At 37.5% G+C, this 15,403-nt stretch overlaps 2 protein-coding genes across 7 annotated transcripts in view; one reads left to right on the forward strand and one right to left on the reverse strand.

Annotated features, from left to right (window-relative positions):
- MSL2 (MSL complex subunit 2) overlaps positions 1-15,403 on the reverse strand; it is a 56,640-nt gene that overhangs the window by 14,409 nt on the left and 26,828 nt on the right. The gene's annotated exons all lie outside the window — the stretch shown is intronic.
- Positions 10,511-11,213, forward strand: CSN1S1 (casein alpha s1). The gene is given in 3 exon segments (XM_077130338.1): positions 10,511-10,636; positions 10,678-10,757; positions 11,057-11,213. Coding segments are annotated over 3 exon segments (363 nt in total).

Below are 15,403 nucleotides of genomic sequence, written 5' to 3' on the forward strand. Positions count from 1 at the left end.
TCATTTCTTTTTCTGAATTGATGCAAATGTTTTAAGAAAGGATCATGATGATGAATGTGCAACTATGTGATGATATTGTGAGTTACTGATTATACATCAAAACAGAATGATCATATGGTAAGAACGTTTGTGTTTGTATGTTGTTATGTTTAATCAATAAGTAAAAAATAAATAAAAAACATTATACTGCCACATACACATTAGAATGGCTAAATTCAAAAGGCGAAATACACCAAATGTTTGCAAAGATGTGGAGAAACTGGGACCCTTGTATTATACTGGTGAGAACATAAAATAGTATAACCACACTGGAAAACAGTTGATAGTTTCCTAAAAAGTTAAACATAAATTCCACTCCTAGGAATCTACTCAAGAGAAAAGATGAAAACATACGTTTATGCAAAGAAACATATATGGATATTCATAGCAGGATTATTCATAATAACCAAAAACTGGAAACAATCCAAATGTTATCAACTGGTGGGCAGATAAACAAAATGTTGTATATTCACACAATTCAGAAATTAAAAGGAATGAATTAATAGTACATACCCAAATGGATGAACTTCAAACCATGGTAAATAAAATAAGCCAGGGGCAAAAGAGCACTTTATTTTATGGTCCCATTTATATTAAATGCCTAGAAAGACAAAAAAAGCAGAAACTGGCTACCTAAGGCTAGAGGAAGGTGCAAGAATTAACTGTAAATGGGCATGATGGAACTTTCAGGGAGTGTTGAAAATATTCTAAACTCAGGGAGGCCTTAGTTGTCACAGAACCCAACCTTTTATCCAATACCTACTAAAAAGTACCCTTTAGTCATAACTGCTTTTGTAACCAAATGGATTTGAACTTCATCTAAGGGAGTGTAAGGGATATGAATATATTTATGTATGTGTTTAAAAGGATAAACCGTAAAGTAAAAAAAAAACTGGTTAACTATTGGGAAGGAAAAACAGAAAAAGGGGTAAAGAATACAAATAGGAACAGATGTCTCTGTGTTTAACCTATTTTGGAGATTTAACTTTAAAAATCAGTTAAATATGTGACTATAACACCGAAACTGACTCTACATCCTGAGTATGAATAACTGCAAAAAATTAAATACATCAAAAATGTTCAGATCTATGTATGAGTTCATAATGAAAAAAAAGTCAGTTACATTATGCTAATGATACCAAGTTATTATTTTGAAAACTGGTAAATAAAATGCAAGTATTTATTATAATTTAACTACATGAACCAAACAACCAAATCATGGATGAAAGCTTCTCTTCACAGGTGTATTACAGCTCATAAATGAAGAAAGAAATAATATAACCTGAATATCACCATTTTTTTTGGGGGGGGGGGGTGCATGAGCTAGGAATCAAACCCGGGTCTCCCAAGAATATCACCATTTTGAACCCCCAAAGGGTTGAACATTACAGAAGTGCTACGTAACTAAGAGTTTTTTCTTCTTGTCTTCATTTAATCACAGTTCTTTCCACTATTCAAGTAAATCAAAACCTCTCCTAATCTAGTCAAGCCTACTTAAAATTAGGCCTAAGAATCGCCCCCAAGAGAACCTCTTTTGTTGTTCAATTGTGGCCTCTCTCTCCAGCCAACACAACAAGCAAACTCACCACCCTCCCCCTGTCAACATGGGACATGACTCCCAGGGGTGTGGACCTTTCTGGCAACATGGGACAGAAATCCGGGAATGAGTTGAGACCCAGCATTAAGGGATTGAGAAAAACCCTAGAATGAGGTGAGACTCAGCACCAGGGGATTGAGAAAACCTTCTCGACCAAAAGGGGGAAGAGTGAAATGAGACAAAATAAAGTGTCCATGGCTGAGAGATTTCAAACAGAGTTGAGAGGTTATTCTTAAGCATTAAATAGATATCACTTTGTTAGTCAAGATGTAATGGAGAGGGACTTCCGGAGAAGATGGCGGCTTAGAAAAATGCGCGGGTCTTAGTTCCTCCTCCAGAACAGCTACTAGGAAAGTAGAAACGATACAGAACAGCTCCCGGAGCCACGACAGAGACCAAGAAGACAGTGTACCCCATTCTGGAACGGCTGACTGGCTGGGAGAACCCGCTCCGGTGAGATCGCCGAGGGGCGCGGGCTTCCCTGGGCCGGGGCGGCAGGCGGCCGGAGTTCCTTCCTCCCTCCTCCCCAGGCCGGCTGGGAGAACTGGACAGGCGGTCCCCTGAAGCCGCTGCGGCTGGCGCCCCCCCACCCACGCGCGGCCCCCCCGGACCCGCTGGGAGAATTGGATCGGAGATCCCCAAGCTGCGGAGAACGGCGACCAGGGTCCCTTCCAAACACGCGGCTTCCCGGTCCGGCTGGGAATGGTGGATAGGCACTCCCTCAAGGCGCGGTGGCTGGCGCCCCCCCGCCATGTTTGGCGCCCTGGGACGGCTGGGAAATTTGGACAGGTGCACCCCCAAGCCGCGGAGGCCGGCGACTCTCCCCGCGCGTGGATCCCCGGGCCAGCTGGGAGATTCGGATTGGCACTCCCCCAAGCCGCTTCGGCTGGAGACCCCCCCCTACAGCGAGAGTTTTCCAAAGTTAAAGGAGCCACAGCATCTTTTACTGGTGGTACTCGCAGACAGATGAGCGCCACGAGTGCCACCTACTGGGCAGGATAAGAAAAACAGAGCCCAGAGATTTCACAGAAAAATCTTACAACCTGCTGGGTCTCACACCCAGGGAAATCTGATTAGATGCCCAGACAACAGCAGAAGATAACGGATCATGCTCAGAAAATCAAAGATATGGCCCAATCAAAGGAACAAACCAATAGTTCAAATGAGATACAGGAGCTGAGACAACTAATCCTGAATAAACGAACAGAAATGGAAAACCTCTTCAAAAACCAAATCAATAAATCGAGGGAGGACATGAAGAAGACATGGGCTGAACAAAAAGAAATAGAAAAACTGAAAAAACAAATCACGGAACTTATGGGAGTGAAGAACAAAGCAGAAAAGATGGAAAAAACAATGGATACCTACAATGGTAGATTTAAAGAGACAGAAGCGAGAATTAGTGAATTGGAGGATGGAACATCTGAATTTTAAAAAGAAACAGAAACTATAGGGAAAAGAATGGAAAAATTCGAACAGGGGATCAGGGAACTAAAGGACAATATGAACCGCACAAATATACGTGTTGTGGGTGTCCCAGAAGGAGAAGAAAAGGGAAAAGGAGGAGAAAAACTAATGGAAGAAATTATCACTGAAAATTTCCCAACTCTTATGAAAGACCTAAAATTACAGATCCAAGAAGTGCAGCGCACCCCAAAGAGAATAGACCCAAATAGGCGTTCTCCAAGACACTTACTAGTTAGAATGTCAGAGGTCAAAGAGAAAGAGAGGATCTTGAAAGCCGCAAGAGAAAAACAATCCATCACATACAAGGGAAACCCAATAAGACTATGTGTAGATTTCTCAGCAGAAACCATGGAAGCTAGAAGACAGTGGGATGATATATTTAAATTACAAAAAGAGAAAAACTGCCAACCAAGACTTCTATATCCAGCAAAACTGTCCTTCAAAAATGAGGGAGAAATTAAAACATTCTCAGACAAAAAGTCACTGAGAAAATTTGTAACCAAGAGACCAGCTCTGCAAGAAATACTAAAGGGAGCACTAGAGTCAAATACAAAAAGACAGAAGAGAGAGGCATGGAGAAGAGTGTAGAAAGAAGGAAAGTCAGATATGATATATATAATACAAAAGGCAAAATGGTAGAGGAAAATATTATCCAAACATTAATAACTCTAAATGTTAATGGACTGAATTCCCCAATCAAAAGACATAGACTGGCAGAATGGATTAAAAAACAGGATCCTTCTATATGCTGTCTACAGGAAACACATCTTAGACCCAAAGATAAACATAGGTTGAAAGTGAAAGGTTGGGAAAAGATATTTCATGCAAATAACAACCAGAAAAGAGCAGGAGTGGCTATACTAACATCCAACAAATTAGACTTCAAATGTAAAACAGTTAAAAGAGACAAAGAAGGACACTATATACTAATAAAAGGAACAATTAAACAAGAAGACATAACAATCATAAATATTTACGCACCGAACCAGAATGCCCCAAAATACGTGAGGAATACACTGCAAACACTGAAAAGGGAAATAGACACATATACCATAATAGTTGGAGACTTCAATTCACCACTCTCATCAACAGACAGAACATCTAGACAGAGGATCAATAAAGAAATAGAGAATCTGAATACTACTATAAATGAGCTAGACTTAACAGACATTTATAGGACATTACATCCCACAACAGCAGGATACACATTTTTCTCAAGTGCCCATGGATCATTCTCAAAGATAGACCATATGCTGGGTCACAAAGCATGTCTTAACAAATTTAAAAAGATTGAAATCATACACAACACTTTCTCGAATCATAAAGGAATGAAGGTGGAAATCAATAATAGGCGGAGTGCCAGAAAATTCACAAATACGTGGAGGCTCAACAACACACTCCTAAACAACGAGTGGGTCAAAGAAGAAATTGCAAGAGAAATTAGTAAATACCTCGAGGCGAATGAAACGAAAACACAACATATCAAAACTTATGGGACGCAGCAAAGGCAGTGCTAAGAGGGAAATTTATTGCCCTAAATGCCTATATCAGAAAAGAAGAAAAGGCAAAAATGCAGGAATTAACTGTCCACTTGGAAGAACTGGAGAAAGAACAGCAAAACTAATCCCAAAGCAAGCAAAAGGAAAGAAATAACAAAGATTAGAGCAGAAATAAATGAAATTGAAAACATGAAAACAATAGAGAAAATCAATAAGACCAGAAGTTGGTTCTATGAGAAAATCAATAAGATTGATGGGTCCTTAGCAAGATTGACAAAAAGAAGAAGAGAGAGGATGCAAATAAATAAGATCAGAAATGGACGAGGAGACATAACTACTGACCTCACAGAAATAAAGGAGGTAATAATAGGATACTATGAACAACTTTACACTAATAAATACAACAATTTAGATGAAATGGATGGGTTCCTGGAAAGACGTGAACAACCAACTTTGACTCAAGAAGAAATAGATGACCTCAACAAACCAATCACAAGTAAAGAAATTGAAGCAGTCATTCAAAAGCTTCCCAAAAAGAAAAGTCCAGGACCAGACGGCTTCACATGTGAATTCTACCAAACATTCCAGAAAGAATTAGTACCAACTCTCCTCAAACTCTTCAAAAAAATTGAAGTGGAGGGAAAGCTACCTAATTCATTCTATGAAGCCAACATCACCCTCATACCAAAACCAGGCAAAGATATTACAAAAAAAGAAAACTACAGACCAATCTCTCTAATGAATACAGATGCAAAAATCCTCAATAAAATTCTAGCAAATCGTATCCAACAGCACATTAAAAGAATTGTACATCATGACCAAGTAGGATTCATCCCAGGTATGCAAGGACGGTTCAACACAAGAAAATCAATTAATGTAATACACCATATCAACAAATCAAAGCAGAAAAATCACATGATCATCTCAATTGATGCAGAGAAGGCATTTGACAAGATTCAATACCCTTTCCTGTTGAAAACATTTCAAAAGATAGGAATACAAGGGAACTTCCTTAAAATGATAGAGGGAATATATGAAAAACCCACAGCTAGTATCATTCTCAATGGGGAAAAATTGAAAACTTTCCCCCTAAGATCAGGAACAAGACAAGGATGTCCACTATCACCACTGTTATTCAACATCGTGTTGGAGGTTCTAGCCAGAGCAATTAGACAAGAAAAAGAAATACAAGGCATCAAAATTGGAAAGGAAGAAGTAAAACTATCACTGTTTGCAGACAATATGATACTATACGTCAAAAACCCGGAAAAATCCACAACAAAACTACTAGAGCTAATAAATGAGTACAGCAAAGTAGCAGGTTACAAGATCAACATTCAAAAATCTGTAGCATTTTTATACACTAGTAATGAACAAGCTGAAGGGGAAGTCAAGAAACGAATCCCATTTACAATTGCAACTAAAAGAATAAAATACCTAAGAATAAATTTAACTAAAGAGACAAAAAACCTATATAAAGAAAACTACAAAAAACTGTTAAAAGAAATCACAGAAGACCGAAATAGATGGAAGGGCATACCGTGTTCATGGATTGGAAGACTAAATATAGTTAAGATGTCAATCCTACCTAAATTGACTTACAGATTCAATGCAATACCAATCAAAATCCCAACAACTTATTTTTCAGAAATAGAAAAACCAATAAGCAAATTTACCTGGAAGGGCAGAGTGCCCCGAATTGCTAAAAGTATCTTGAGGAAAAAAAACGAAGCTGGAGGTCTCACGCTGCCGGACTTTAAGGCATATTATGAAGCCACAGTGGTCAAAACAGCATGGTACTGGCATAAAGATAGATATATCGACCAATGGAATCGAATAGAGTGCTCAGATATAGACCCTCTCATCTATGGACATTTGATCTTCGATAAGGCAGTCAAGCCAATTCACCTGGGACAGAACAGTCTCTTCAATAAATGGTGCCTAGAGAACTGGCTATCCATACGCAAAAGAATGAAAGAGGACCTGTATCTCACACCCTATACAAAAGTTAACTCAAAATGGATCAAAGATCTAAACATTAGGTCTAAGACCATAAAACAGAGGAAAACGTAGGGAGATATCTTATGAAACTTAAAATTGGAGGCGGTTTTGTGGACCTTAAACCTAAAGCAAGAGCACTGAAGAAAGAAATAAATAAATGGGAGCTCCTCAAAATTAAACACTTTTGTGCATCAAAGAACTTCATCAAGAAAGTAGAAAGACAGCCTACACAATGGGCGACAATATTTGGAAACGACATATCAGATAAAGGTCTAGTATCCAGAATTTATAAAGAGATTGTTCAACTCAACAACAAAAAGACAGCCAACCCAATTACAAAATGGGAAAAAGACTTGAACAGACACCTCTCAGAAGAGGAAATACAAATGGCCAAAAGGCACATGAAGAGATGCTCAGTGTCCCTGGCCATTAGAGAAATGCAAATCAAAACCACAATGAGATATCATCTCACACCCACCAGAATGGCCATTACCAACAAAACAGAAAATGACAAGTGCTGGAGAGGACGCGGAGAAAGAAGCACACTTATCCACTGTTGGTGGGAATGTCAAATGGTGCAACCACTGTGGAAGGCAGTTTGGCGGTTCCTCAAAAAACTGAATATAGAATTGCCATACGACCCAGCAATACCATTGCTAGGTATCTACTCAAAGGACTTAAGGGCAAAGACACAAATGGACATTTGCACACCAATGTTTATAGCAGCGTTATTTACAATTGCAAAGAGATGGAAACAGCCAAAATGTCCATCAACAGATGAGTGGCTAAACAAACTGTGGTATATACATACGATGGAATATTATGCAGCTTTAAGACAGAATAAACTTATGAAACATGTAATAACATGGATGGACCTAGAGAACATTATGCTGAGTGAATCTAGCCAAAAAGTAAAGGACAAATACTGTATGGTCCCACTGATGTGAACCGACATTCGAGAATAAACTTGGAATATGTCATTGGTAACAGAGACCAGCAGGAGTTAGAAACAGGGTCCTGGGATCTCAAAATATGCTCAGAAAGTACAAGAAATAGATGTTTACTTGACTGAATGCATGGGAAAGGCCAAGCAGGTGATTCCAGAGTCCAGGCACCAAGAGACTGTTTACCTGGGAGCCACAGCAGGCATGCGGTTACTCAGGTGCCAAGATCATCGCTGGTGAAGAGGAAGGTGCCTATGGCTGGATTACTGTCAACTCTGCTGGACAAATTTAAACAGGTGAATATTCCACAGTATCCGTGGAGGCAGCTCCCTGGGGAGCCCAGGCTATTGCCATCGCAGGTAGTACTTGGTGGATAGCTGGAATGATGATGAATGAATGAAAGAGCACATGAATTTCCCCCCACATTTGTGAGGGTCACCAGTTCTTACAAGAACTTCTACTATTGGAGTATAAGGAAGCCATATCTTCACCTTAGAAGAAGCATTGATTTAATGATTTGTGTTTAGGAGATAGAGAGAAAATTTAAAGTCTATCATTAAAAATAAGTTTATATTTACCTAAAAAAAAAAAAAAAAAAAGATGTAATGGAGAGGCTGGAGGGAACTGCCTGAAAATGTAGAGCTTTGTTCCAGTAGCCATGTTTCTTGATGATGACTGTATAATGATATAGCTTCCACAATGTGACTGTGTGATTGTGAAAACCTTGTGTCTGATGCTCCTTTTATCTACCTTATCAACAGACTTGTAAAACATATGGAATAAAAATAAATAATATGGGGAACAAATGTTAAAATAAATTTAGAGTGAAATGGTGGTTATAGGTGAGGGAGCGGGGTGGGGGGGGTATGGTATGTATGAATTTTCTTCTGTTTTCTTTTTCTTTTTCTGAATAGATGCATATGTTCCAAGAAATGATCATGATGAACATGCAACTATGTAATGATATTGTGAATTACTGATTATATATGTAGAACAAGTTACGAATGTTTGCGTTTGTTTGATGTTTTTTTTTATATTAAAAAATAATAATTAATTCAAAAAAAACCCAAAAACCTCTCCTAATCCAGATGGGTCCCTGGACCAGATAAGTCCTGAAATGCAGAGGGGCCAGCCTCTCCAGAACATCAACTAGTTCCATCCCCCTAGCCTGTGTTATCAACAGACCCCTCCAATATGAAAAAGTTTTAAAATGGGCATAGCCCAAATACCCCTGAAGAGTGGGAAAGAGATCAAAGTTGATAGTAGAGTTATATGGAGAAGGTAAGATTTAACAAATGAATATGATTTCTGATCATTGTATCAGTACTTCTTTTAGTCTCCAGTATCTTAGAGCAGCTAGAAGTAAAAACCTAAAATTGTGGAACTGTAATCCACACCAAACCCTGAAATCTGTTCTACAACAAATTGGTGTGATGTGCTTTGAAATTTATTGCCTTTTTGCATATATGTTATTTTTCACAAAAAAAGAAAAGAGAGAAGGAGAAGGAGAAGTGTGACAGAGAAGACAGGATTTAATAAATGAGTACAACTGCTAAATCATTATATTAATATTTATTTTGGTCTCCAGTGTCTTGCAACAGCTAAAAGAAAAAAATCGTGGAACTGTAACGCACAACAAACTTTAAAATCTGTTCTACAACTATTTGTTAAAATGTCTTGGAAATTTATACTTTTTGTATATAAGTTATATTTCACAATAAAAAATAAGAAGAATAAAGCTACTACAATATTTAAAAAAAAAAAAACCCTCTCCTTAAAATTCTCAGCTCTTGAGGGACTTCATACTCTACCCATCTTTGTATTTTCCTATAAAACGTTAGGAGAGTGACCATGCCTAGTGCTGAAAACTGAAAATAGGCTAGAAAAGGCATTAAAATTACTGCTCAATTGGATGGACAGGGAGTTCAGTGGTTAGAATGCCTGCCTTTTATGCAGGAGACCCACGTTCGATTCCCAGACCATGCACCAAAAAAAAAAATTTATCACTTACTGATTCATGATATAACTCCACCATCACTAAGTTCTTCATTACTTCCTTTACCTGGCCGCATAATACCTCTTGAACCAGATGGTCCAATCATTCCCCAACCCAAATCTCAACTTTGAAACTGTAATTTACATTAAAGTTGCCTATAGGCAGATTTTTTTGATGCACTCAGCTAATCATTCTAACCCTCGAATGCTTCCCAGAGAGTCCTCCTTACACTCACAATAAAGTTAGCTCTAGTGATCTGAGGAACAAAGAAAAAGGCTCAGGGGAATCCTTAGCTGGGATTGGCAGTTATCCAGATATACTTAATATGTCTCTAAGAAAGCCCCTCCTCCAAATTAAGAAATATCAGAGTAATTCAGTAAAAGAATTACTCAAAATACTTCAGAGTTTAAAAGTTTTAGTTCATGGCAAAAAAAAAAAAAAATTATCACTGCATTACCTTGAATCTTGCCTTAATCTGTAACTACCTCACACTGTGAGTGCTTTGCAACTAAATATATTTGATACTTATGTGCTCAGTTTAAACAATATTAAATGATGGCACATTGACACACACCCCCCCCCCCAAAAGACTAAGTATTCATTTTTACTCCTTACTTAAAAAAAAGTTACTATGAAATCTAGTAAGTTTGGAGAAAAGGCTCAAAAAATGATATTACTGGCCTACCTCCCCAAACTCTAGGAGAGGTGGGCTGAAGATTAAGTTTAGCCACATAGACATTGATTCAATCAATCATGACTACATATAGAAGCCCATATAAACTCTGGACACTAAAGCTTGAGTGAGCTTCCATGACTGAGAAGATACACTACTGTGCCAAGAGGGCATTCTGAACTCCACAAGGAGAGAACACAGAGACTTGCATCTGAGACTTGCCAAACTTCCCACATATCACCCTATGCATTATCTTATCTTCTTCTGGTTGGTTCTATAATTACCTTGGCAAACATGAAGGCTCTTATCCTCACCTGCCTCATAGCAGTTGCCCTTGCCAGGCCTAAATTTCCTATTAGACATGCAGAACTTAAATCAAAATGAACAAGACAGCTGCAAGGAAGTCATCAAAGAGAGAAAGTTTCTCAAGTTTGCTCTGCTTACATAGAGAATTAAAAGAGGAATAATACATCAATGAACTGAACAGGCAGAGAAAACTTCTGAGAGAAAAAGAGCACAATGAGTATCAGGAAGCAATCAAGTGAGGAATATCTCATGGCAGATGCTAAGAAGGTACTAGCAACAGTTCATCAAATGAGGAAGTTGTTCCCAATAACACCGTGAAACACAATCCACAGAATAAACTCCCAACTCAATGTGGAACAGATTCTTTGAATATTCTTTGACCAACTCCAGCTGGAAGCCATGCATACCCAGAAATACATTCCAAGAAAGAAAATGTTTCACCACCCAGAAAATGTTTCTGGAGAAACAAATACATCCACTCCTAACTGAGAGAGCCTGAGAGTAATGAATCAGGAACCACACCCATTTCTATAGCAAGCCTTTCCAAAAGTCCCACCATGATGCCCATCTGGATGCAACTTGGTATAATCCTCCACAAATCATGCCATACGTGGTTCTCCCATTCTACAACATTTCTAAACCCACTGCCTTTGAGCATTTGAAAACACTGACGTTATGTGTTTTTACATGATTGGTAAATAATTAAATGAATTCCTGAGAACTGCACAATTATGGCCCTTAATGTGACTAAAAATCTCATATTCTTAATTCCTCCTGTTCACCATATAAAACCATGCTATCACAATAGGAAGAACGCCTAATCAAAGGGTATTAAAGTCTTCACTGTGTTTCTGTGATAGAAATTTTGTTTTAAAGTCTGTTGTTGCTTCTTCTGTTAATACCAACATTTCAAATAATTGTGTGCAATGACTGAGTTTATTCTTTTCAATAAATTACATTTTAAAGTACATGTAAAAAAAAAGACAATGGGACATATAAAAAAACTAGAATATAGACTGTAAGCTTTATATCAATGTTAAACTACTTGAACTTGACAACGCACTTAAAGTGGTTACATAGTAAATATCCTTGTTCTTAAGAAATAAGCATGGCAGTATTAAGTGTTCAAGTAGCATAATGTATACAATCTACAAACTCAAGTATTCAGAAAATGGACAGATAAATAGATGGATTAATAGACAAACATTAGAATGATACAGCAAATGTGGCAAAATATTAAAAATTATGGATCAAGTATCTGGAGGAATAGGAATATGTTGGAGTTCTTTCTCTATGGGGTTTCTATTATTTTCCTAACTGTCCTATAAATTAGAAAACAGTTAAAAATTAAAAATTTAATTTAAAAAAGTTACAGATTAACATTTCCCTTCCTGAAAGCAGTAAATTACTATTTTAAACTAAGACATATATCTTACCACAATTTTTTTGAGAGAGAAATTAAGACTTAGTTTTAGAATACCACAATGGTAATTCTGGGAACTTTTGAGAATAAGTAACTGTTAATAATTAACTTAATAGGGTAATTAATATTAAACTTTTTAATGCTCTTAATTTTATGAAGTTTTTTATTAGGAAAGTTTTCAAAAAAAATAGTGTAATTAACCCCTATATACCCATCACCCAGATTCAATAACTATTAAGATTATGTCACATTTGCTTTATCTACCACCTTTTATACTTACAAATATTTTACAGAAAATTCCAGACATCACTAATTCACCTTTACATACATCAGTATAAACTACAACAAAATACATTTATTTTGTAACCACAATGCCATTACCACATCTAACAAAATTAACAATTTTTAATAGTTTTTAAAATTAAAATTTAATTTTAAAAGATGGCAGTCACCATGGGCTCAAGAGTAAAAGTTCCTCGCAATTTCTGACACTTGGAAGAACTTAAAGAAGGCCAGAAAGGAGTAGGAGATGACACAGTTAGCTGTGGTCTATTAGATGACGAAGACATGACACTCATGAGATGGACAGGGATGATAACTGGGCCTCTAAGAACAATTTATGAAAACCAAATATACAGCCTTAAAATCAAATGTGGGTCGGGCAATGGTGGCTAAGCAGGCAGAGTTTTCGTCTGCCATGCCGGAGACTCAGGTTCGAATCTCAACACCTGTCAATACAAAAAAAAAAAAAAAAAACCCAAATATGGTGGTTCACTGGAAGAATGCTCACCTTCCATGTGGGAGACTCGGGTTCGATTCCTGGACCATGCAACAACAACAACAAAAAAGTCAAAGGCACCCACCTTTGCATAATTTGTAACAAAAATTAATATGAAGTGTAGTAAACGGTTGCGAGCATGTGACTGATTCTGAGTGAAGTAACTTGGGTTCAAATCGTGATCGCTATTCAATTTTTTAATGACCTTGAGCAAATCACTCATCTCTCAAAACCTACCTTTCCTAGTAGGTAAAATAACTACAATAACATATCTTACCATGGGATTTACTGAACTGCTTAGCATGTGCCTGACACAAATGGTGGTAATTGTTATTAACCTTTATTACTGATTTACTCAAATCATTCCACACATAAACAAATATATCTCCAATAAAATTTTACCAAAAAAAATTTAATATGAATGGAGTTAATAGCTCTAATGGAGCACATATCAGTGCTAGCAAAAACGGCAGAATTCATATAGTATCGAAGTTGTTCTGCAAGAAGAGTTCCCTAAGGGGAATGGTGAGAGAGGGGGAAAATTCAACTTCCCCAAGTGGTGAATTCTTGATATTCTCACAGGCAGTGGGGACAGCCAAAGCAATTGGCCAAGCCTCCAATCTTGGGGTTTGTTTATATGAAACTTAATCCCGCAAAGGATACGCTAAACTACTTAAAATTAGGCCCAAGAGAACCTCTTCTGTTGCTAAGATGCGGCCTTTCTCTCTGTTTTGCCCTCCCCCTCTCTACGTGGGACATGACTCCAGGGGTGTGGACCTTCCTGGCAACGTGGGACAGAAATCCTGCAATGAGCTGAGACTCAGCATCAAGGGATTGAGAAAAATCTTCTTGACCAAAAGGGGGAAGAGCAAAATGAGACAAAATAAGGTGTCAATGGCTGACAGATTCCAAATAGAGTTGAGAGGTTATCCTGGAGCTTATTCTTTTTTTTTTTTAATTTATTTATTAATTAAAAATTAAACAAAATAAAACACCAACATACATAATCAGTAATTCACAATATCATCACTTAGTTGCATATTCATCATTGCTTAGAACATTTGCATTAATTCAGAAAAAGAAATAAAAAGACAATAGAAAAAGAAATAAAACGAACACAGGAAGGAAAAAAAGATTATGCCTACCATACCCCTTACCCCTCGCTTTCACTGATCACTAGCATTTCAAACTAAATTTATTTTAGCATTTGTTCCCCCTATTATTCATTTTTATTCCATATGTTCTACTCCTTTGTTGACAAGGTAGATAGAAGGAGCATCAGACACAAGGTTTTCACAATCACACAATAACATTGTGACAGCTGTATCATTATTCAATCATCCTCAAGAAACATGGCTACTGGAACACAGCTCTACATTTTCAGGCAGTTCCCTCCAGCCTCTCCATTACATCTTGAATAACAAGATGATATCTACTTGATGCATAAGAATAACCTCCAGGATAACCTCTCGACTCTGTTTGGAATCTCTCAGCCATTGACACTTTGTCTCATTTCACTCTTCCCCCTTTTGGTCGAGAAGGTTTTCTCAATCCCTTGATGCTAAGTCTCGGCTCATTCTAGGGTTTTTCTCAATCCCTTGATGCTTAGTCTCAGCTCATTTCAAGATCTCTGTCCCACGTTGCCAGGAAGGTCCACACCCCTGGGAGTCAAGTCCCATGTAGAGAGGGGTAGGGTGGTCCAGACTGCTGGAGAGAGAGGCCACATCTGAGCAACAAAAGAGGCTCTCTTGGGGGTGACTCTGAGGCCTAAATTTTAAGTAGACTTGACCTATCCTTTGCGGGGTTAAGTTTCATATGAACAAACCCCAAGACTGGGGCTCAGCCTATAGCTTTGGTTGTCCACACTGCTTGTGAGAATATCTAGAATTCAACTTGGGGAAGTTCTGGAGGTTATTCTTAAGCACTGAATAGATATCACCTGCTTAATTAAGGTGTAATGTATAGGCTGGAAGGAACTGCCTAAAAAATGTGGAGCTGAGCTCTGGCGGCCATTTTTCTTGAAGATAATTGTATGATGATACCGCTGTTGCAGTGTGACTGTGTGTCTGTGAGAACCTTGTCTCTGATGCTCCTTTTGTCTACCTTATCGATGGACAAGTAAAACATATGGATTAAAAGTAAATAAATAATAGGGGGAACAAATGTTAAAATAAATTTAGTAGATTGAAATGCTGGTGATTGGTGATGGGGAGAGGTAAGAGGTATGGTATGTATGAATTTTTCTGTCTTCTTTTTATTGCTTTTTCTGAATTGATGCAGATGTTCCAAAAAACGATCATGATGCTAAATCTACAACTATGTGATAGTGTGAGTTACTGATTATACAACAAGAACAAAATGATATAAGAATGTGTTTGTATGTGGTTATGTATCATAAATTAAAAATAAATTTAAAATAAATTAATTTAAAAAAATTAATTATAAAAAAAAAACTTCTCCTGCAAGAGCTTTTGGCACCTAACGATATCTAAAGAAAATATGAAACTCCTTCCACTGCCTGAAGGACAGTGTTACAGCAATTAATCAAAAAGAAAAACCACAAAAAAAAAAAAACAAAGAAAAACCACAGGCCCTACCCCCAACCCCAGTCGATTTAAGCAGTCTTTCTTTCCCATAGTAGTAAATTTTCTAGATACATCTTATAGATATCAAAGCACTA

This window comes from Tamandua tetradactyla, chromosome 15, assembly GCF_023851605.1.
Source record: "Tamandua tetradactyla isolate mTamTet1 chromosome 15, mTamTet1.pri, whole genome shotgun sequence".
NCBI classification, from domain to species: Eukaryota; Metazoa; Chordata; class Mammalia; order Pilosa; family Myrmecophagidae; genus Tamandua; species Tamandua tetradactyla.